This window comes from Cavia porcellus, unplaced genomic scaffold (assembly GCF_034190915.1).
Source record: "Cavia porcellus strain 051 isolate PalLab524CR breed Dunkin Hartley unplaced genomic scaffold, mCavPor4.1 scaffold_6, whole genome shotgun sequence".
NCBI classification, from domain to species: domain Eukaryota; kingdom Metazoa; phylum Chordata; class Mammalia; order Rodentia; family Caviidae; genus Cavia; species Cavia porcellus.
The window spans coordinates 55,591,063-55,615,634 of NW_026947489.1; the positions used below are offsets into that span (position 1 = coordinate 55,591,063).

General features: G+C 43.0%; 1 protein-coding gene across 7 annotated transcripts in view; it reads left to right on the forward strand.

The window, feature by feature from the left end:
- Cul1 (cullin 1) overlaps nt 1-24,572 on the forward strand; it is an 82,101-nt gene that overhangs the window by 17,110 nt on the left and 40,419 nt on the right. For 4 of the 7 annotated variants that reach the window (XM_005006087.4, XM_063250679.1, XM_063250677.1 and 1 more), the window contains 2 exons: nt 4,055-4,177; nt 15,315-15,615. In XM_005006087.4, the coding sequence (XP_005006144.1) occupies nt 15,476-15,615 (140 nt within the window). In that variant the 5' untranslated portion in view covers nt 4,055-4,177; nt 15,315-15,475. The remainder of the gene's footprint in view (nt 1-4,054; nt 4,178-15,314; nt 15,616-24,572) is intronic. The other 3 variants (XM_063250680.1, XM_063250681.1, XM_063250678.1) reach the window with 1 other exon arrangement.

Here is a 24,572-nt window from a genome sequence, read left to right on the forward strand (position 1 = left end):
TCATCTTATTATTAATTATTAGTGTTACTCTGAGACAGGGTCTTGCTATGTAGTTCAGGCTGGCCTTAACCTTTGTAGTGATCTCCCCTGCCTCAGTCTCCTGAGTGCTGGGATTATAGGCATGGCCTATCACACCTGGCAAAAGTTGTATTATTTTTTAATTAGATACACGGTTTGTTTTGGGAGTTGAAGCATTACTGCTGTCACATCTGTGGGTTTGTAAATTTATAATAGTATTTATAGCCTAGCTTTGGAACTTAGAAGCAGACTCATGTCTCACCATTCGGGGTAGCGTGGTGGTGGCCTCTTCCTGGGGGTCTGCTGCCCCTCCAGCCAGTGGGAGAAGCAGGTGTTTGGTGTCTGTTAGCAGCAGAACTCTCCATCGTACCGCTGTGTCCAGGGCACCATTTCCCACTCTGCTCTTGTTTTCTACTCTGTTAGAGCTACTTTATCTCTTTTTTCTTTTTTCCGAGACAGTGTCTTGCTGTGTAGTCCAGGTCCACCTTGAATTCACAGCAATCCCCTGCCTCAGTCTCCTAGGTGCTGGATTACAGGCATGCACCACATATACCACAACTTTCCAGGTTGGTTGGTTGTTTGTTTGTTTAGACTGATTGTTTGATTGGCTGACTGATTGATTCACCCTTGGCCCTACGACTGAGCCTGGGGCCTGTGTACAAGTGAATCCCACTGAGCCAGGTCCCCACCCTGGAACTGCATTCTTGAAGGCCTCCATTTTTCTGGCACTTACTAATCAGTGGCATTTCTTTAACAGACCTTTCCCTTGATGAATCTGTCTGTGACTTTGATAATGGTGAACCGAAAGTGAACTGAAAGTCGTATTAGCTGTGCACCTTGGGCTTCTGCCTTTGGCCTCTTGAGTTCCCTCACTTGTATCTTCTCCCAATTCTCTCCATTTTGGGGGCTGCAAAAGGATTCACTCCCCCTTCTCTTGAGTGCAAGCTTCGGTGCTTGTCTTTGTTGTTTCCTTACACTTGGAAGATTTTATCCAGGTTGATGCCAATAATTTTACCTTTTGGGGCAGTTACTAAGTTTGTCTGTGTGTGTGAGAGAGTTTGTCTGTGTGTGTGTGAGAGAGAGATTGTTTGGACTACAATTTTGAATTTGTTTTGTTTTGTTTTTTGGCAACAAGGTCTTGGTGTGTAGTGCTGGCTATCCTTGAACTCACTGGGTAACTCAGACTGGCCTTGAACTTGTGGCCATCCTCCCGCCATAGCCTCCTGAGTCCTATGGTCACTGTTGTGTGCCAACATACCCAGCTGCTGTTATAATTTTTAAAAATCAAATATATTGTTACATTTTAGATATATACAATGATCAGTTGCATCATAGAGAATTCCTTTACCTTTTTTTTCCTTTTTTGGGAGCGGAGTGTACCTGGGATTGAACTCACCTTGCGCTTGACAGGCAGGCACTTGTGCCACTGAGCTAAATCCCCAGCCCCATCCGTAGAGAATTTGTGTCTGCGCATGATATACTTTGATTCTTCTTTTTTTCCCATTCCCCTCCCCTCCCCTCCATTCCTGTTCCCTCCCTACTTATAAAAGCTTTGTTTCCATTTTTTCTTTCTGTCCTCTTTTCCCTTCCTTCCCTTCCCCCTCCTCCCTACCATTCTGCCTTTCCCATTTGAATATGTTCTTGCTACTTCCCATTATCTGTTACACATTTGGGTCCTTATTTATTTTCTCAGTTTTTCACAGAAGAGAAACAATGTGATATTTAAACATGTGTATTCAATTTATTTTACTTAAAAGTATGGCCTCAGAGTGCATCCATTTACCTAGAAATGTCTCAAGTTTATCCTTTATTTGCCAGCATAATTTTTAAATTGAGTATTCAATTTACTGGTAAAAAGATTTTCATATAAACACACTTATGAATGTCTAAATGATTTTTTTTAATCTACCTAGGGTTGCTATGAGAGTTTGTACTCATGGCTTCATATTTATTTACGGTTATATTACTGCCAGCTGGTTACCTAATATAGAGGGTACAACTGGTTGAGATTCTGAAGGCAAATACTGTATGTCCCAAGATGTTTTTATGATGTTTACAGTATGGCTTTTTTTTTTTAAACCAGAAAAGGTATCAAGAGTGCAGCAAACTATCTACCCCTGAGAGTTTCACTTGATGGCATGTTTTCTTCCTATTTAGCACTCTGAGTGGACCTTGTAATTATTTAATTTCATAGTATTATGGGCATAAATGGTACTGCCAGTAACTGTCATAGGACAGTGAAAACCTAATTTCTTGTAGAAAAGCACTACAAGAGCTACATGGTCTGTTGCCAGCATTTATAACGAAAGGGAACATGGGATTCCAATGAGAAGCTGGTGAAAATAAAGACAGAACTTTTCTTCCCTGTCTGCACTCACAGCCCCAACGAAGCCCTCCCCCAGCTCCCCATTCCCATGTCCTTCCTCTCACAGTGGGCATTTTTATTTGCAGTTTACCCTCCCAGGTTTTCTTTGTGAGAAGAGAAGTGTGTCTGCACCTGCATGTTAGTACTGCCTGCCCTTCCCCAACACAGGGGCTGTGCTTCGTTTTCTTCAGTGTCTGCAGAGATGTCCTGTGTGGTCAGCACCACAGGTCCTCTCTTTTCCTGATAGCACAGTGAGTGACGTGTGGGTGTGCCAGAGTTCCATCTCTTGTCCCCTGGCAATGGACTTGAGGTTAATTTCTAGTCTGCAGTGAGTCAAAGGAGTTTACAATTTCTTGTTGTTTGAGCCAGTTTATTTTGAGAACGGATTCCTAGAAGTGGATTGCTGGGTCAGAGGCTAAATAGATCTATTGCATGCTTAGGAAAAGCCAAGTTTTACTGTTCGTATCATTGAGTGTTTCTACCAGCAGTAGCTAATGCTTTTGATTTGTTATATCGTTTCTCAAGTTGTGGAGATAAGAGAGAAATCGTTGGGGCTGGGGATTTAGCTCGGCGGCATAAGCGCCTGCCTTGCAAGCAGGCAGTCGTGAGTTCGATCCCTGGGTACCGATAAAAACGAAAACGAAAAAGACAAAAAAAAAAAAGAGAGAGAGAAATCGTTGGAGGTGCAAAGGCAGATTTGGAGGGCTGCCCTTGTCAGCCTTCACTCTTCCTGCCCACCCCAAGCGGCAGATGCACCAGCCTTCCTGCTCAGGCTGCTCAGGCCCTTGCCTGGCGGCATCTGTTGCTACTGAGCTGAGGCCTCTCTCGGGTCACTGTCTATATCCACAGACACTGTCAGTCTGTGTGTGTTGCATTGTCTTGCCTTTTCCTCCAAAACCTCCCTACTACTTTACTACACAGAGCAAAGGCTTTGCGTCTGTTCACCACACACTTGCCTGCCCTCTCGCAGCTTCTTGCACAGCCTACATCTGGCCTCATGTGTTTTACTTCTGTGGCCCATGCTTTTCTTCCCTTGTGCATGACTCCAGTTCTTCTGCAGTTCAAATTCTATTCATTGTCCTTGGAGGAACAGAGAAAAGCACTTGTTTTGAAAAGCCTTCTTGTCGTCGTGGCCTTCTTTCCCTCTGAGTTTGTTTTGCCATTTTGCCCGTTCCTGAAATATGATGGTAAGTCATATGCCACACAATATTTCTTCTAGCACTTTCAGGCAAATCTTTTCAATTGTTTTTTCCTCTGTTTGCTGATTGTTACAGGAAATCAGAAATTCCGCTGTCAGTAATGCAAGCATGCTTTCTAGGGATACTCAGCAGTGATGGAGGGAGAATTTCTACTCAGATCTGCTCCTATGCAGAGCTCAGTCATTTTCCTGTGAATGAATTGAACTTAACCCTACAAGATTTATAGTTAGCATGCTTCACATTTGGTCTTTTTCTTCTTAACAGCTTCATTGAGGCGTAATTCATACACCGTACAATGCACTTGTTTTAAACATCTATCAGTGGTTCTTAGGGAGGGTACAGAGTTGTGCAGCCGTTACCACAGTTCAGCCTCAGAACATTTCTGTCATTCCCAAAGATCCGGGGGCGCGTTTGCAACTATTCCCATTCCAAGCCCTCCTAGGCCACAGTTGTCCACCCTTCGTCTTTGCAGGTGGCCACTGCTGGACCTCGTGCATGGGACGTGGGGTCGATGCCTGTGGGCGCATCTGGCATTTACTTGAGGCAGTGTTGGAGGGTCACCTACGCTGCATCAGCACTGCACTTCCTCCGCCAGGTAGGCTTCTGTCGTATGACTGTCATGTTGTGTTCATTCATTACCTTTGATGCTTGGAAATTTGATTGTTGCTTTTTTAACTGTTACAGTGTGCTGTGAATGTTTATGCACAAGCCTTTGAGTTTTCTTATTTTCTAAAGTACTTGGGGAGTAAAAAACTGTCCCCCCAAAGAGGAAACGGGGACGTTAGCTTACTCTTTAGAGAAGGTTCATTCTTCTCACAGGGAAAGAATTTAAAAACATGTCAGTGCGAGTCACAGGCAGAGTTAGAAAGGAAGAACACTCTGGAAGGGACTTGAGCTTGAAGGGCTGAGGGACCACAGCTCTAATGGAGATGATGGGAATGGCTGAGGCTGGACCAGGTGGAGCAACTCTTGACAGATTATCTCAGTTCTAGTTTGAGAGGAGGCTGGGAGAAGCTTTTCCTGCCAGAAGGGAGTGCTCCATCCTCTGCAGTTTGTTTCTTCTTGGCATTGTGCTGCATTTCAGAGTGATCAGAGACTCCTGGGAGCTCATGGTAGTTAAATGCCCCTGTAGATCTCTTCTCTGAGTGTCCCAGACTTGAAAAAATTGAGATAGGTTACAAAAATTTGAGCTGATCAGCTTTGTGTTGCTGCTTTTAGACAGATACTCCCTAAAGGATAATACGCCTACAAGTAGAGCTGAGCCAGGATCTGACCTAAAGATTGGAGGTAAATGTAGGGGTAAATGACAGACACAGCGCAAAATGGAAGTCAAGCTTTGTTCTGACTTCAGTTACCTATTGGAGATCTGTAGGCTCAAATGAGTCACGATGGTGGTGGTGTTGTTGCTACTATTACTGTTTCTTACAAAAACCACTTTTAAGTTCTGCCTCAAGAAATCACAGATCATACTGTAGGTGGGGAAAAGATTGAGGGTCCAGGATTGTGTCTTTTGTCCCTACCTATGCTGGTCTCCGTCAGATACCAAGTAGTGGAATTGATGTCATACGCTAAGTTTGTGTTAATGAACTTGGTCTTTTGATGTGATACTTTCAGGTTTGAGAATTTGACTTTGAAGCAGAACTCATTTCCCATTTGGGCCTGTGATTCTGTTGCTTCTCTGAAAATGGAGTTAACGTTTTTGAATGGCTTTAAATAAGTGGTGATGGAACTTAACTCTGTCTCTAGAAAAATGGGACAGGAAGGGTGGGGTTGTGGGATGTGGGGGGCTAGGAAGGATGGGAGCATGGTGCTGCCTTCAGTCCTGGGCTTTGCCTTCCAGCCAAGCAGTACATTTTGTTTTTTTGAGATTGGGTCTTGCTGTGTAGTTCAAGCTGGTCTTGAATTCACTCTGTAACCTAGATGGTCTCAAACTCATGGCAGTCCTCCTGCCCCAATCTCCCCAAGTGCTGGGTGACTGGTGTGCATCCCCATGCCTATCTGAGCACTCCACTGTGGACAGGTGAGGGAGCAACTGTGGAAGCCCTGGAGGACTCGAGCAAGAAAGCTGATGCAGAGGCAGCCTGGTGTGGCTGCTGCTTGGCCATGAGTTACTTTCCTTACTGGTTACTTTCCTTACTCCCGAAGCTATTCAGTGGAAGCTGCAGGCATCTGTGATTAAATTGTGAACAGACTGTATCACATAGACAGCCTGAAGCTTTCCCTTTGGTGCTGGGCAACTTTGCCCAATCCCAGCTGCACAGGGCGACCTAGGTGGGCTGTGCCAGGCTCATGCTTCCACGTGTTAATGCCTGCAGCCAGCTTGGTAGTCCTGTCGTGTGTGTCAGCAGACCAGCTCACACACAGCAGCTGGGAGGCAAGCATGCTGCTGTGGGAACTCCAGCCAGCCCACTTCTTCCCTGAGGAGTTCCCTGGGCTGCCTCCCGTCCTGCCCCTGCCACAGCTCACTCTTCTGCTCCTCTGTCACTTTATTTGTTGTGTGGGTTTGCTGCTTCGTCAGCTTTTGTTGTAGATATAGAAAGCAGTGTTCCTTTTCTGTCATGCAGCTCTTTTTCTGACAGTATTTTAAAGTAAACCCCAGGCATCATATTTTAGCCACAAAAGTTGTTAAACAAGTATGGGGTTTAGTTCTGGTTTTTATTTTCATTCCAAACACGAGAACAGTAAAACCAAAACTGTGGTGACTTGTAATATGATTTCAGAGAGTGCTAACCTTTACTTTTATAGACATTCTTTTTCAAATTAATCTTACACATAAAAATAGTGCCATGTATGTGCCATGTCATGACTGAAACCCATCCACAGTGAGTGTGTGGCTGCAGTCACCCTCTTTGTGTAGTCGGTCTGATCGGATCACCTCACAGCCTATGGGAATTTTCATTCCAGTGTGGCTTCTTTCCAGGGTGCTTCTTTTCCCCTCTTACCAACAGTGTAACAAATGCCTGTGTTTTACAGATTTCTGAGTCATATGTGCAGGAGTTTCTCCAAGTCTGAATCAGTTCACTGCACATTTCAAATCTTACGTGTCACTCTGTAAGAGCCAGAGTGCTGTGTTTCCATTGAACCAAGTGTTAGAAAGTAAGTAATTACTTTATTGACTAATACCCAGGGTTATTTCAGTGTTGCCATATTTAAAGTGGTGCTGAACTAGAAAGCTAAATTTAGTCATTTTATATTTAACACATTCTCACTGGCTTGAGCAACCAGTGGAACATGCATGACTGTCCCGTCAGGTGGCTTGTATGTACCACTGGTAGTACAGATGGATCTAATAACTTCTATTAGCTTTTTTCCTAATAAAACTAAGCAAAAGACCACCCAGTGGAACAGTCACAGAAATTCCACTGGTAATTCAGGCCTCCTGACAGCACAGCACACACGTTACGGCCCTGTCGTGAATGTGTGAACACTGAACTTTAACTGTATGAGGTGCCTGAAAAAGTATTTTAAAATTTTCTCAGTAAAAGACAAATTGGCATTAGTCCCCATCATAATGCTCCCCTTTGCTTCAAACACACTTACCCAATTTTAATGCCACTTTCTGAAGCAATTCTTTTTCATGTCTTTAGTTATGCTATTGTGACTGCCTCCGTGTTCTGAATCCATTAAAAATGTTTACCACTTACGGCCATTTTGGCTTTGAGTGAGAAGCAAAAGTTGCATAGTTCTGGATTCAGTGAATAAGATGGATGGAGACATTGGTGAAAGAGGCCTTCCAGAACTGCTTCAGAAAGCAGCAGGAAGGACGGGGGGTGCAGTGTGAAAGAAGTGTTTTGGGGGATTCTGTGTCTTTTACTGTAATAAAATTTTTTATAAACATCATATTTTGAATCACATCTTACTTTCTCATCATCTGTATGGAAAGTTTATTTTTAGAACATACCGTAACATTTGTCTTGCTGTTTCTGTCTTTTTACATTTCTAAAAAGTTGTCAGCCTAACTAAAGCAGCTTTAGTTTTTCCTTGAAAACCTCATTTTTTGTTTCTCTTACAACTCTGATTTGAGTTACATAATTTTACCACTCCTCAGTGTTGGCTCTGGCAAGCATGTCTGCTAAATATGTGCTCTGTTTATAGAAATGGAGGCAAATATTTCACATTATGGGAAGAGTGGCAACTGAGATTTTGGAGTGTTTTGACAGGAGACTGAGGAAGTGACACTGGTGTTACCTGAAAGTTTGCTGTTACATCGGTGCCCCTCCCTCCCTCCAGAATCACCTGTTCTGTTGAATCTGGAGCCACTTTACCTGGGGCTAATGTAGGGAGAAAGCTCTGTTATCTGCTCGCTGGGTCCTACGGAGCAGAGCCTGCCCTCCTTCCTGACACCTGAGCCTGCGCCACCCATCTTACGTGATCACCAAGAGTTCCATCTTCTCAGCTAGTGGGGTTGTCCTGTAGGGAACCCCTGCCTGTGTTCTCCCCATCTTCATTCTTCCTGGAGCTTTCCGGCATCCTGGTGGGAAGAAGAGTCATCTCTGCCTTGAAGGTTTCTCAGAGCCATCGTCCAGGTGCTGGTGCAGACCACAGGCTGTGGGTGGTCAGACTCCCCACCCCCGGTGGTTGTCTACTGACTGCCACACTCAGAAGTTGAATGGCGGGGGCTGGGGATTTAGCTCAGCGGCATAAGCGCCTGCCTTGCAAGCAGGCAGTCGTGAGTTCTATCCCGGGTACCGATAAAAACGAAAAAGACAAAAAAAAAGTTGAATGGCTCCCCTGGCCCTTCCTGGAACCTCCTCCTCCACCTTTAACCCCACTGTCATGGGCAATGCCCTTCTACCAGGACATTTCTAGTGCCCTGACCTCGCATTTCTTTGAGTTCTATTGCATTTCAGTTGTTGGCAGCAAGGCCTGGCCCAGATGTCCCGCCCAGACTGTGGCCCTTCCTCTGCAGTGACTGCTTTGGCCCTTCGCCAGGCATAGCCCCTGGGCTCCTCCTTGCCTGTGCCTCTGCCTCGGACCAAAAGTGAATGAGGCTTGGAGCCTTCTGGTCATCCCTGGCCAGCCTTCTGCCCAGCCAGCAACCTGCTCTCCTGGCCCTTCCAGCTTGTTCCTGTGTGCGCTCTTCTCACACCACCCGGTCATTCTGGTGAAGGTCACCAGTGACTTCTACAAAAGGAAATTGAGAACCATTCAGTCCTGTGCTGATGGTGACTATAGGAGCTAGCACTGGCCATATTGTGGCCTCATTTAGTAGTTTCAGGGCAAGTCCTTGAAGTGGGTGAAGAGAATAAAGGAATTTGCCCAAGGTCATACAAGAAGAAAATAGCAGTTACATGTAATGTGTTCAGCCTAGCTATCTTTTTTGCCCCTGGCTTCCAGGATGAGGTCCTCCTCCTTGGTTGTGCCTATCATTTTGCAGTTGTGATTCTCTGACTTCCTCTTCATATAGTCAGGCCTCATTTGGGCCTGTCACATTGCTGCAGTTTCCCTGATAAACTCTGGTAGCCAGAGTCATATGGTGTTGTCAGAGATACGCCAGGAGCCAGTCCGGTCTTCTCTTCTTGGTAGGATGGCCTCCTCCAGCAGCTGCCCAGGACAAGCTGCAAGCCATCCTACAAGCTGGCTAGCAAGGAGACTGCCTTCCCTGTTTCCTTCCCACGTGGATGATGTCATAGTCCAGATCCCAAGTGTCAGGCAGGTGTTCATCGTACATGTCCACCAAAGCAAGCAAGAAGCAGACAATACATGCAAGGCTGCACTGTTTACAGTTGATAAAGACCTGAAAGCTTTTTTAGCTGGGGAATAGTTTGATATAAGTAGTGAGGTGTATTTCATTAAACCATATGCTGTAGATCTCTTTTTGTTTGTTTTGTTTTAAGACAGGTCCTTGCTTTGTATTCCAGACTGGCCTCAAACTCTATGTGTACTATGCTGACCATGAACACGTAGGGATCCTCCTGCCTCAGCTACCCAAGTTCTGGGATTACAAGCATGTGCACTACACCTGACTAGAGATTCTGAAATGAAAAAAACTGCAGAATGGGGCATGGTTCATGAGTCCCAGAGGCTGGAAAGATGCCACCAACCCCCCCTTCCCCATTAAGTAAATTTCGGCAGGATTCTTTATACAGTCTAACCTCTGTACTCAATGCATTTTGACAGAAAAATGTTGTCTTGGCACTCATCATTTGTTTGTATTTTATGTGCAAGCAAGAATCGGAATGGATTGCCTCAGGACTCGCTCCTCTTCCCAGTCAAAACAGCTTGCTTGATACTTGATGTTTGAGGTAGTCGTCTCCCACCCAGGAGCACTTAGTTAAGTGTGGAGGTAACTCTGCATTGTGTTTTTTCCTGTGGAAATTTCTGAGACCTACTAGGGCCTCTGAGGTCCTGTACCAAGTAAAGTATTTAACCACTGAAGCTAGTGTTTCCCAAATTCCTTGATACCCAGCTCAGTTTGATGCTCTAATTAGTGCTTCATGGGAAACTGTTGTGCTTTTTTAAAAAACCCTTTCAGTATGCATGGATACAGCCTCACATTAGTAATATTAAAGAAGATATTTTTCAGGATTCTTGGTGACAGTTTCGTTTTTCATATTCCTGCTCCAGCGAGAGAATTTTATGCATCATTAATCTCGGGAACAGGCTGTTTCATCAGTTATCAGGGTGGATTGTTTCATATTGATTCTTGTTTCATATTGATTCAGTTGACTTGGGCTCCCTCTGGAATAACAGTCCTTTCTAAAAAGCCATTAAACACAGCCTCCCTTTTCTTGTTTTGACTGTCATGTTCTATTCCATTATCTTTCTAACGTGAGACAAAAATGAAACTCGTCATTGTGTGTGCGAAGATATAGCTGGTTGCATAATTTGTCCCTCTCCTGGGTTGGTGACATTTTCTGCCTTGGTTTCCTATCAGGAAAATGAAGTCCGTGTACCTCCCAGGGGTTGGCAAGTGCTCAAGAGCACGGAGACATGGAGGGAACCTGAGGCTGCTTTTGCCACATCGCTCGCTCCCTTCCCTGGGCCCTGCCCAGATGCGTGTCCGAAAACTGTGGCCCTTCGTAAATGCCCCTGGCAAACCTGCAATCCAGGGGTACTTTGGGAAGCAATCTCATGTCCTAGTGTACCTTTTTTCTTTCTGAGGCTTGGGGAGTTTTGTGCTTTCTGACTATGTGTGACATGATTTGTAAGGAAAAGATTTTTGCCTTACCTAGAAACCGTTTTAACATCTCTGACTTACATGAAGTCTGCTTAAGATCGCTGATGTTTTTTGGTGGCCTAGTCAAGATGGAAGGTGTATAATTTGTAAAGTGTATTCCTGAAACTTCAGCATTGACAGATAAGCCAGTCTGTCATCACTCATCTCGCCAAACATGGTGCGAAGCACGAGCAGACAACACACGTGCCCTTCTTGATTAGAAACTCCATTCCCGGAGCCACCTCATCATGGCTGGAGCAGTGCAGTGTGGCCCAGCCCGCTAGACACCTCTTGGAGGAAGGCTTTGCTGTTGGGAGTGATTGTCGAGGCCCCCAGCTGCCGGCTCCAGCAGGATCAGCATCAGGGTGAACCCCTCTACCTGGCCAGGGCCTTCCGGGCTCCGTGGGAGGTGGCTGACAGCCCAGCCTGCCGTGCCCAGGGAGCACTGCCAGCATCTAAAGCAGTCCCTGAGACTGGTGCCACCTTCACAGGCCCTCTGTTACAGGTCGTGTTTTGCTGTTGCTCATAAAGGTGTGCGTTCTAGGAAGTATATTCCACCCAGGCTGGTCTCGTGTCTGCTGCCAGCCTGAGATCTGTCCCCTCAGTCATTGCTGCAGTGTACGTATATTTACCGTTTTGTTTCAGACTTTAGTTTTAGGTTCTTTTGCTGTAGCGACTTGTAGATGCTTCACAGATATATGTAAATGTGACGCTCTGTAGGAGATACGAAAATAGAAGGTAGGGTTGTCCCCTTACACAGAGGACTCGTGAGTGTTTGCAAACCTCAGGTCAGCCGGGTGCAAGTTTTAGGTACTCAGAAAAAGGGAATGATAGACAAAACAGCAAAATATCTAAGAGCAGCAGAAGACTTCGGTAAGTTTTCTGCATATTCTGAATGTTAGTTGAGACTTACATGGCACTGGATACAGAAAGCACGTAATGTGAAGAGATTCTATGTGATCTTGTGAGACCAGTGAGTCTTGATTAAGGGCCATAATTAGGTTCACAAGTGTAATAGGAAACATACATAAAGAATGTGTATCAAGAAGTAGATCACTGCCTGGTGAGGCAGCACATGCCTATGATCCCATCCAGCTGGAAGGCAGAGTCAGGAGGGTCACAACTTCAAGACCAACTTAGTGAGATTCTGTCTCAAAATATAAAAGGGCGGGAGGTAGCTCAGTGGAAGACCCCAGAGCCAGTCCCCAATAGTGCCAAAAGAGCAAGGCCATAGCACATTACCTAAGCTAGATTTAAGGGAATGGAGATGTAGAGAAAAACCCACGCCAGCCATTTTAACTTGGTGTGTTTTAACTTGTTGGAGGGCAGAGCTATATTAATGTGACCTTTTATACTGCTTCAATATTTTCAGGTTTATCTTTGTTTTTAAAAGGTTGGGCTTGGTCATATTGTGCTTTCTAAAATTGCAAAATATTTGAATAGATTTATTGTTGATATAATTAGCACTAACTTGCTAACTTTTAAAAAGTATCAGCCTTAAAAAAATTACAACTCTTTAGGGTTATTAGTTTAATGATTAGCCAGTTGCTGAGCCTGTGTTACTTACGACTTTTAAAGTGATTTTACTCTGCGCGGACACCTTGAAAACAAAGAACCCACAGCTCAACCTGAGTGTGAGGACACGCTGGCTCGTGAGCCCCGAGACCTGGCAGTGGTCCTGTTGCTGTCTAGCACGACTGTCTGGACCACGGTGGTTTGCTTCTTTGAATCATTTTCTTCATTTGAACAAAGAAAGGCCAGAACTATTTTTAAAGTCAGCTTCTAAACATCTGTAGCTCTCATTGGCTTTCATGGACAGAGTACTCTGGCTACATTTTCACATGGTACATGAAGTTTCCACATTCCAAGTAGCTTATGCACCAGAAGGTTTTATGCGTTTGTTTGCTACTTAGAAGGAAAGACTTTATTCCATAGCCAGGAGCATTATGAAAGTATAGACTAGGGTGTTCTGATTTACTACAGTATATAACTGAGACCTAGTGCACAGCAGTTTCCTACTAAATATTTGTTAAGTATAAATGGTTACTAAAAGCTGTGTAACTTTCCATAGAAATTATGTTAAAATAATAAATACACACTCAGTAACAAGATAGTGTAAGCCATTACCTAATGAGAAGTAAGTTTTAGTGTAAGATCCAGTGTTTAAAGGAAAGAATTTAGAAGAAACAAGTCATTTATAGAGATCCTAAAGAGGGCTGTTTGAATAAATGCAGATGCTTGATGATCCTGGTTTTTCATTATTGCTAAGTCCTGTCAGAGCATAGAGCTGCTTGCTTCTTTCATTATTCATGAAAAGCACTTGTTGGGCCATGTGCTGGGCACTGTACTGTGTCTTGGGATAACATGGTAAGCCTAGGAAACGACCACTGTTCCTGGATCCTCCACACAGTGAAGGAAGGAAGCAAGCAGGGGCTTCCATCTCAGATACGTGACCACAAGGGAAACGCTCAAGTGTATGTGGGAGGGGTTACTGGCCTCTTCTGGGGAGCACTTCCTGGCGAGTGTGACCTGGGGTCAGGCGCAGAGAAGGGAGACAGGCATATGCAGGCAAGGGGAGGTTAGGAGCTGACCCCCGTGGGACACAGGAGCAAGCAGCAGGTCTGATCATGCTATGTGAGGCTGTCTTCCCATTCCCTGAGGGCGATCGCAGCTTCAGACTGGCTGATGGCAAGCAGGAACGGGGAGGACACCAGTGTGCAGACATGGGGGCTAGTTTGGCTACTGCAGTGGTGGTGAAGAGACCATGATGAGAATGGAGGAAGTGGTATGAGGGGATGGATTTGAAGTGCCCTTGACGATTAACATCAGCAGCACTCAAATGTATAGAAGAGATATCAGACTCCTTCCCAGATTTCTGCTGTGTGGTTCCAGAAATGGGCAGCACTGGCAGAAAGTGGAGTTCAGAGGGCAGAGGAAACATTTGCCTTAGCTACCTGTAGAACTTAGAAAAGAGGTGGAGGGCACAAAATAATATCGAGGTAGGTATGAGAAAGCTTACCCAAGATAGAGTGAGTGCACTGTTGATTCCAGATGAAGCAATTTAAGAGGTAATTTCCACTGTGAGGAGAATTACAGATATGATGGAGTTTAAATAGCAGTTGACACCATCAGATGGTAGCACCAGTCCAAGCGTGCTGATGGCTATCAAGCCGAGTGTGCTGTGATCCTCTGAAGATGATGAAAGGAAAGGCAGATTAAAACTGACGTGGGGAATGTCTATTTGCATTTGGGGGAGTCGTTTACATTAGATGTATTTCATGGTGTTTTGTTTTATTTTGGGTACCAGGGATTGAACTCAGAACTACTCACTTGCCAGGCAAGCACTTGCACTGTGCTGAGCTAAATCCCCAGCCTATATTCCACATTTAAATCAGGAAAAATGGCCAGGAAACTCAGGTGTGAATCTGCAGGCTTGAAAAACTTGTGCATAGGTTTCAGATTGTATTTGCTTCCCATTGGCATTTATTTTATGAAACAAAATCAGTGTTTCTTCATTTTTACTAGCAATTTTGATTTGGAACCTCTACATTTTGTTTGACATATGTAGATAATCCTTAAAGCATGTCTGGAATGTTGCATGTTGAGAAGTATTAACGATATATCAAATGCCTTTAAAGGTCCTTTACTGATGATCCTTTATGATGCAGTAACAATTCACTTAGGCCTTGGTGCACACCTGTAACTCCAGCATTCGGGAGGCTAAGGCAGAAGGATCACTGAATTGGAAGCTAGCCTGAGCTACATCGCAAGACCCTGTCTCAAAAAAACAAACAGAAAAAGTAGCTTTGTATACTTAGAGATAATAGTGTTTATCATGTATTAAACTTTACTATTTTACATGCCTTATTTAAGCTCACATCAGCCACTTGAGGAGTGTAGTTGCCCCCTTTGCAGATAAGAAGTAGAGGGTTAAAAGTTAAGCAGCTAACCTGTATACCGTTAAGTGTGGAGCTGAGCTCACACGCAGGCCTCTGAAGTCTGGAGTACACTGAGCTCACACGCAGGCCTCTGAAGTCTGGAGTACACTGTACACACTTCAGTGATTCACTCCAGATTCTCTTCCAGAGAGAACCTGTTTCCCTTCATCTTTTTCCTCATTGGCATTTACTTTTTTGCCAAGTGCTAAGGGAAAAAATTAGCAAAACACACAGGTAACTATTACTTTTTCCCATTTGTTAATTGTCCTCTTGGAATTTCTTGAACATATCTTTTGTCCTTTTTCTCTGCATTTGTGTTCCCAGTTATGTAGGTCAAGTGATACATATTTTAAGTTTCTGTAACTTCAGAAGATAATGAAAGATGACAGTTTATTTATTGTGCCTTCATTTGCCCAGCTTTTTCATGACTGCTAATAGTTGAACAATTTCAGATGAAATGTCTAAATGTACTCTGCACACAGCCCCTAGGATGAAGGAGTGTCCACATAGAAATAATCTCTGGTTAGAGCAGTACCTATTAATGCCCATTGATTATTTCTATCAGTGTATGTAATCCTATTATCTACCTGAAGATGTTAAAAAGAATTAATTTATTTCCTTTCTTTCTTCTTCAGGTTTGCCTGCAATGAGATCTCATTCTCTATATTTAAAGGACATCCTTTCTGAGCTACTGTGAATAAATTTGGGATGAAACTGTATATTTTCAACTAATGGCGAATTAGCTGTATCTTGAATAAGGATTGCTATACTGGACAGCTTCAGAACATTACTCACAATGTCATCAAGCAGGAGTCAGAATCCCCATGGACTGAAGCAGATTGGCCTCGACCAGATCTGGGATGATCTTCGAGCTGGAATCCAGCAAGTCTATACCAGACAAAGTATGGCCAAGTCCCGATACATGGAACTCTACACGTATCCTCCTCCTCTTTTTAGAATTTTGATTACTATAGTGTGATGTTTTCGTTATTGGGGATTTTGCATCATGTTTTCTCTTCCCAGCTCATCCTACATATATCACTAAGTTTATTTTTAGCATTAAGTTTTTTGAGTCGAGGTCAAACTGACTAGTTAGTAGTTTAATACCCTGGTGGTCAGTATGATAGCCTCTAGTTGCATGTAGGTGTTTATATTTTACCTCACAGTTGCCCTTTCATACCTGTGGGTTTCACATACATGGTTCCAACAACCACAAATTTTGAAAATACTTGAGAAAAAATTTTTTCTGTAAAGTTATATGCAAATATTGCACCATTTTTTTTTGTAAGAGACAGAAATCTGCAGGTTTGAGTATTGAAGAATGCCAAAAAATTCAATTGCTTCTTCATGGTAGCCGTACTACAGTGCTCAGTAGCCTGACTGTGGGACAGTTTGCTTGTAGAAAGTTCTGTGGACAGCACTGGCCTAAGCAGAGGATCATTGATTTAGTGTTGTCTTTAGCTGCCTTGATCTTGTGGAACAGAGTTGAGTACTTGTTTCAGAACCAGTCTGGTCCATAAAGTCTGAAAAAGTTACTCTCTGGACCTTCACAGGACCAAATCTAAAGTACATGTGGTAAATTTTTTATTGTGATGGTTCTACTCTCAAAGAAAAAGTCACCAACCTACTTTTAATTTTTTAGGACTGTCATTCTTTTTTGTTGTTGTTGTTGATTTTGTTTGTTTGGTTTTGGTACTGGGAATCAAACTCACGACCTCTCTCTTGCCAGGCAGGTACTTATGCCGCTGAGCTAAATCTCCAGCCCTGGACTGCCATTCTTAAACTGGGTATTCTTTCTAGTTTGGTCTGAGAAGATCATAGCTCCATATCTGTATCAAAATTGGAACATTCAACCTAAAATGTTTCACTTGAACTTTTGTAGCTGTTTATGAAACATCTATAGTTCAAGTCCCGAGTATCAGGCATTATACTTGAGACATTCTCAATGGACTTACGGTTCATTTCAGCCCGAGGGTTTGGATATAGTCCCTTTTCTTCTGTTGATGTACAAAGGCTCCAGTAATGTGCTCAATCTGTTCTGGAAAGGCAGATGAGTATTTTCTAGAGAAATCTATCTACTTCTGAATCCAAATTTAAAACAAATACTCTTCAAGCCTTTAGAGGCCTCTGGCATTTGTGACTGCTGTAACATAAAGGTGAGTTATTAAACATTTTTTTCTTGAGTTTTAAGCTCAGAATGTAAAGGAAAGAAGGGAGTTTTGGAAAAGTGGGGGACTGGGTGAAGCGATGCCCACTCATAATCCCAGCATGTGGGAGACTCGGGCAGAAGGATTGCAAGTTCAGTCCAGCTTGGGCAATTTAGCGAGACTGCCTCAAAATAAAAATTAAGGGCAGGGGATATAGTTTAATGATGGAGGGTGTGGAGCTCACTCCCCATTAGTGAAGGAAAAGAATCTGAGAGCTTCTGTAAACAGAAAAGTGTAGTTCCGTTGGCTTTGTTTTCAGCCTCTTCTCTTTTCCAGATGTAGCCTTCAGCTCCTGCTGTCTATCTGTCTATCTGGTGTTCATGCCTGTCTCCCGTACCATAATCATTATGCTGCAACTCCCCCCCCCCCCAGTAAAATAAGAAGTACTTTCTAGATAGGTGGAGTCTCTCCTTTTGACAGTGAAATTTCTCACTCAGTTTATTGACAGATATTTCAGGTGCTATGCTGGGCTCAGAAAATAGCCACGAGTGCCTCATGAGTGGAGAGGCTGTTAGGAGACACCGGAAGAGGTGGGGCCTGGCTTAGCTCAGCTGGTGGGAGGCCATTTCTTGGAGGTTTCTGTTTGGTTTCCTGGCCCAGACCTACCTGGCCCTCAGTTTTCCAAGTCAGATTTTTTTTTTTTAAAGCCATCATACTTCATCTCAGATCTTTTTTTTTTTAGAGGGTGGAAGGCAGAGCTGGGGATCCAGCCTAGGACCTTGTGCCTATTGGGCAAGTACTATATGCCACAAGCCCTTGGAATCAATTTAAACTTCCAAATCCTTTTTTTTTTTTTTTTTAATTTTTCCAATTTGGGAGGAAAAATCCTGCAGCATTTATTTTCCAACAGACAGCATCAGCAGATAGAATTATGGGGGATTCTGTGTAGATCACACATTTGCAAAGAGAGCCACTGGTATGTTCTCTGCAGCCCCCACTTCACAGCCTAAACAGGTACTTTGCTTACTTGGTTGGTTTTATTTTAGTATTAGGAATCCTACCACTGAGCTATGTCTCAGCCCAGTACTTTGTTTTTTGTTTTTGACCCTAAGGTCAAATGTAGTAACTACAAGACAAAGTTTTGAGTAACAGTCTTAATGTGCATTTCAGTAGAGTGGAAAGACTTCTGCCCAGAAGCTGGGTCTTTCTTTGTCCTTCCTTATTAAGACAGTTTGCCAGAACAGTGCTGCATTTGCTCAGTACTATTTCATGTCAAAGGGGGATTAAAACAAAGGGATCATGAAGAGGTCTTGAATGTTCAGCTATCCCAGCAGTGTGTCAACTCTTGGACTTAGGGCAGAGAGCACAGTGCTTCACCTTCACAAAGCAGAGGATGGCTACACAGATAAACACCATGGAAAAATTAGAGCTTTTACTTGGCGTTTTGCCTGGTCTAGTTTTATAGCCTTCATGCATTACTCTTCATAATTTCTGGGTTTGTCTTACCAAAGACATTTAAAAAAAAAAATTTTGTAAACCTGTGATAGCAAACATACCTTATCTAGTAAGTTCTCATTTGCAGTTTCTCTTTTCTCTCCCACTAGGGCTACGAAATGGACTGGTTTGTTTTCTTAGCCTGCTTTTGTAGAGTCCTCTTTTTCCCCTACCAGCACTGTACAGGTTCTCTCACGCTTCCAGCTACACTGCTTACTTCCCAGGCAGTCCTAGCTGACATGTTCCCATGTTCCCAGTGCTGTGTTCTGTGGATGTGACCCTCGGTCACTGAAGGCACACCACCAAGCTCTTGGCAGCCTGTAACCTATGATCTGCAGGGAGAACATGCCACAACTTGCTTGTCCCTACTGCTGCTCTGCACCTGCCAGTCTGTGGTCTCATCACAGCTGCCACTGCCACTCTTCTATCTCTGACGGGATATGGGCGTCATGCCCAAACCCTCCTGTAAAGTGCAATGGAGGGGGACAGTTGTTTGCAGGTGGCAGCTTTATTACTTCACCTACTCTTACAGACTTCTTTTTCTGTTAGGGAAAATCAAAATCCCAGAAAAGCTGATGAAGCAGACAAAACAACAGATTGTTTTCCATATTGATGGAAGATGATCCATGTCCATTTGGAAATAACCATTTACATGCCCCCTCCAATCCCCACATGCCTCTGGACATTTACTCTTGCACTTCTTTTTTTTTTTTTTTTTAACTTTTTATCAGTACCAGGGATCAAACTCACGACTGCCTGCTTGCAAGGCAGGTGCTTATGCCGCTGAGCTAAATCCCCAGCCTCCTACTCTTGCACTTCTTACATAGAAGTCTTAATTTGATATTGCTCTCCTGATAGCTGTGACTTACGTCAAACCAACCTAAACATGTAAGTTTGTCATATCCTTTAAAATGTGAACTTGTTTTTATATGTGTAAGAACAAGTATTGGAAAGGTGTAACTAGTTCATAGAATATGGAAACACATTCAACTTCATGACTGTTGAAGAAATGATTAAAATTATTCTGCTTCAGCTAGTCAGGTGGAAAGGTTTTTCAGAAATGGTCGTAGCCAGTGTTGCAAGAGGAGGGAAACACAGCTCCTGCAGTGCAGGTGGAAGTGTTAGTCTGCTGTGATCGTTCCACATAGAAATTTAGAAATCTCTTTCTCAAGATGTAAAAATATACATCAGCCCAGCAGTTTTTAACTTTTATTTCTGTCCTAAGAAAATAGTTGTACTCAAATGATGTGTGTGAGGCTTCTTAGTATTTTGTAATCATAGGAAACCATGGAAAATAACCTCAGTCTTTATCTGATGGACCGTTAATGGCCATCAGAAATGCAGTGAAGACTTACTGACCGACAGTACATTCTGAAAGCAGAATACAAAGTAAGTCCTTTATTTCTGCTTTGAGAAAAGTACTATACCTGTTTGGATTCGGTTGTATCAGATTTTTTCTTTTTGTACCAGGGGTCAAACTCATGACCTCACGCTTGCCAGGCAGTCATTTATACCACTGTGCTAAATCCTCAGCCCAAGTCAGGTTTCAGATGCGATCTTGAACTATAATTCAGGCTGCTCTTGAACTTGGTGTGTAACCCAGGCTGGCCTCAAATGTGCAGGGATCCTCCTGCCTCAGACTCTGGAGTGCTGAGATGAAAAGTGTATGCCACCATGCCTTGGCCCCATACTATTTTGAAAGTAGCTTTCCCTAGAGACAGTGTTCTTCCTTACCTCCTAGATTTTTTAGTATAGACCATGCATTTAAAAATAGTTTTTTAGTTTTCTGTATAAACATAGTCCTAGTCATACTTAACTTGCAAACTTCTGCATTTCATTACTGAGCTGGAACTATTAAAATAGACTTTGGGATTGAGAAACGGTGTATCTACCTAAGAACAAGGGCAAGTATGTTGTGCTATTAGATCTGAAACTTACTTACTTTGCATGGGATGTTTTCATAAATGCTTCTAGCTACAGACTGGACAGAACTTTTATTATTTTGTGACCTTACAGTCTGATCATGCCAGTAGTATGTGGCAGCTGCTGTTGGAATTTTGTACTGGTGGCCCGTCCTTGATCTGTGAAAAGAAGTTGTGGCAGCGGCGGCGGTGGTGGTTTTTTGTTTTGTTTTTTAGTTTGGTTTGGGTTTTGGTTTAATTTGGTTTTTTGAGACAGGGTCTCATTGTGTAGCTTAGGTGGGTCTTAAATTTGCTTATGTAGCCCAGGCTGGCTTCGAACCCACAGAGATTCCCCTACCCAGCCTCCCAAGTGCTAGGATTACAGGCGTGCACCACCACGCCAAGGTTGGTTTTAGTTTCTGAGGCCATGTTTCACTGTGTGGTCCAGGGTATCCTTGAACTTATGTAGCTCAGGCAGCAGAAACTTGCGATTTCTCCTGCGTCAACACTCTGAATGCTAGGACTACAAGTGTGTACCACCAGGAAGTATTTTTAATACAACTTTTAAGGTAAGGTCATTTAAAAGATTTTTTAAATAAAAGCTAATTGTTTAAATTGCCACTTTCCAAGTTATAGTAAAAAAGTAATATTAGAAAATGGTCTGTTAATAAAAAAAAAAAAAGAAAGAAAGAAAGAAAGAAAATGGTCTGTTACTGGGCATGGTGCTGCATGTCTGTAATCCCAGCACTTGAGAGGCTGAGGCAGGAGGATCTCCATGAGTTTGAGGCCTGCCCAGGTTACATAAGCAAGGCCAGCCTGAACTACATAATGAGATCCTGCCTCAAAAGGAAAAGAAAAGAGAAAGTGGTTTGATAAGTTTTGATTCTTTAATTGAATTAACTTTTCTTTGAGAAAATGAGAGTATTATAATAACTAAAAGCTTTAAGAGCTATTTGTTTGATGTAAAGCACAGTGCCATGGGCACAGCCATGCACAGCATCTCCTGGCCTGCGTGCGTGGACTGTGGAGAAAACTCAGCTTACCGACTGCTGTGTTCACTCGTTCCCTGGTGTGGGCTACACCTGCCTGCAGCTGATGGGAGTCCAGGAAGGCTTTTCTGTGTGACCTGACCTCTGAGAGCCAGCACCCTGTCACATGATTTGCTCTTACCAAGCATGAAGAAGTACACCTGGACAAAAAGTGTCAGCAGAGCCAGGTGTGGTATCACACACCTGTAGTCCCAGCACTTGCGAAGCTGAGGTAGAAGGATTTCCAGGAGTTCAAGAGCAGCCTGCACTACATAGCAAGACTCTCCAAAATAAAAAAAAAAGCATCAGCGGGAGAGTAGCAGAAAGAGGTGTGGCTCCCAGCAGTGTCAGCCAGGTCTAGGTCCCATCGGTTTCTTGTTTGCTTGCAGTAGGAGATCCCCACAGACCTCTGGGGGACATGGATGATTCTCTCTTTCAGATGACACTTATTTAGAGAAGTCGCTAGGACCTTGGCAGGGGTGGCATTGAATCCCTGGATGAAACCGCAGGGTACTCGGATCTTTCTAATAGTACTCAAGCTTCCTGCTCGCTTCTCGGATTGAGGTCTTTGAGGATTTGAGTTCAGGCCACAAATGTTGATACACTGTATTTTTGTTATTTATTTTAAAATACTTGCTCTTATCATTCATTCTCCTTGTTACTTCTTCTTTGACTCTTACATCATAGAAATGTGCTACTTTAGAAATACTTGATTTCCGGTATAATTCCATTTGTTCAGAGAGTGAACACTAAATGGTTTGAGTCCTGTTAGAAGTCTGAGACTTGTTTCCTGGCCCTGAGAGTGTGCCGACTTGGTGGACATACTGTGCTCCTGAGAAGAAGGTGCTCCCACCGTTGTTGGGTGTGGACAGTGGGGTGCAGCAGCGGATGGCATTGTCTGTCCCCAGCTCCTCACTCAGCATGGCCTGTTGGTGGCTTACAGGGTTTTTGGCGCAGTAGGAATGTCACCCTACAGACTTGCAAAAGCTGTCAGTCAAGGGCTTGCATGTTTCCAGCATGTTAGCATTTACTAGCTTGCTGGGTGTAGGATGTCTTAACTGCCCACGAAGGGAACTGTATTGGCAGCATTATCAAATCATCTGTCTTTTTTTTTTTTTTTTTTTTTGTCTTTTGGAGACAGGGTCTTGCTATGCAGTTCAGGCTGGCCTTGAGCTCACTTTGTAGCCTAGGCTAGTCTTGAACTCAGAAAAATCCTCCTGTCTCAGCCTGCTGAGTGCTAGGATTACAGGCGTGAGCCACCACACCCAAAGTGTATGTTTACAGCGCACAATGATTAAAATTCTGCTGTGCTGAATTGATGCATGTACATCACCCATCTTAATTCTCTTTAATTTCTTCTTTTCTCATCTCTTGCACCTGTTCCCATTTGCAAAAAGGTCTTTCTTGTTCCCTGTTCATCTATGTCTTAATTTTCTGGTCTAGTTGTTGAGAGAGAAATGTTAAGATCTCATCGCACAATTGTGAAATTGTTTTTCCCTTTAGTTGGCAGATTTTGTTTCATGTATTTTGAAGTCCTGTTATAAGGAAAATGTACCATACAACGATCCCTGTTTCTTAAATGGATATGTCGTTATCAAGAAATGGCCCTCATATCTCTGGCAATGTGTGGTGTTTGGTGGGTTCCGCTTCGATAGCCTCTCTGCTGAGTGTTTGCGTGCTGACCTTTCCCCTCCACTTGGAGTGTTTTTGTGTCCTTGTATTAAAATTGTGTCTCATGTCAGCACATACAGTGGTCTTACTGTTTTGTCATTTCTGATTGTCTCTGCCTTTTGATGGTTGTAGCATGTTAGCATTTACAATAAACAAGTGCCTACCATTTTATTATTTTCCTCCTCTTTAAAAATTCTCTTTGTTCCTGCTTTCTTTCCTCCATCTGGATTTTTTGAAGCTTAAATTTTCTTTATTTTTCTACATATGTTTGGCTGTCTAGTTACTTTTTCAGAGTGTATATGTACATGTGAGGGAAATTGAGAGATTGCTGTGGGGATCATATGCTTCCCTTTGTGGCATGTTATAGAGTCGATAAATACAGTATCACAGGAAATGTAGAAAGACTGTAGTTTACTATTTCCAACCTCTTCTTTATATTACCTGTACAAATGTTTGAAACCAGCAAGACAAACCTTTTTGTTTTAAACTTCCCTTTGTATTTTACAGAATTAAGAGGATGGTACTTTTTCAACTTACCCAGATAGTTACTTCTACTGTGTATTGTAAAGATTGACAATTCCATGTAATGTCAATTTTCTTCATCCTGAAATGCAGTTGCATGAATTTACTTAGATTTATTTTATCAAAAAATACCATTTTTTCTCCTTTTTGTCCTCTTTTGTGTTGTTGGGGCTGGAACCCAGGGCTTCCTACATTCTAGGCAAGTGCTCTACTACTAAGCTGTGACCTCTAGCCCCATCACCTTTGTTTTTGAAAGATTTTTTTCCCACTGGATGTAGAATTTGGGGTTGGTGGGTTTGTTTTCCTTTCTCAGCACTAAACATGTTGTTCTAAGTCTTGTGGCCTTTATAGTATGTGATCGTTTGAATTCTCTTCCTGTATGTAACATGCACTGTTGATTGTCTGCTTTCACCATCCCCACGTACTTCCTCTCCCTCCATCTCCCTTTCTCTGTCTCTCTCCTCTGCTCCACCCCCAGCCACTGCCATTATTTTTATTGGTTTGTCTTCAGATACTTTTTACTGCCAGGGTCTTCCAATAAATAATTTATTCCAGGTACTATATTTTTCCAGAATGTTTGCTTGGTTCCTTTTCACAGTTCCTGTTTTTGTTGCAATTAATTTTTATTCATTGAGAACATAATTCCCTTTATGTGTTTGTATGCTATGATAGTTGCTTTAATGTCCTTGTCTCCTGATTCTGACATTTGAATCATCTCTAGGCCATCTCTGTTGTCTTTGGAAGCTGCATCTGTTTTCCTGTTTTATCTACATCAGGAGTGTTGAATTGTGCTGTGTCTTTCTTCCAACACTAGACCCTTCCTGTTGGAAGTTCTCTTGCATTATTTATCTTTCTCTAGATACAAGTGGATATAAGAAAACCAGAATTTTTGCAGGAAATCTCCTAACCATGACTATCTAAACTATTACATCCTTGATTGGCCAGAGTCAGGAATGGTACCAGTACCAGAATAAAGGTAGAGATTAACTCTGAATATATAACATGGTACTTAAAAATAACTTTTAAAAGCTTTCCTTCCAAATGGAGCATGTTAGTGCCTATCTGTAGTCCCAGCACTCAGGAGGCTGAGGCAGGAGGATCATCAGGAGTTTAAGGCTAGCCTGCAGTAC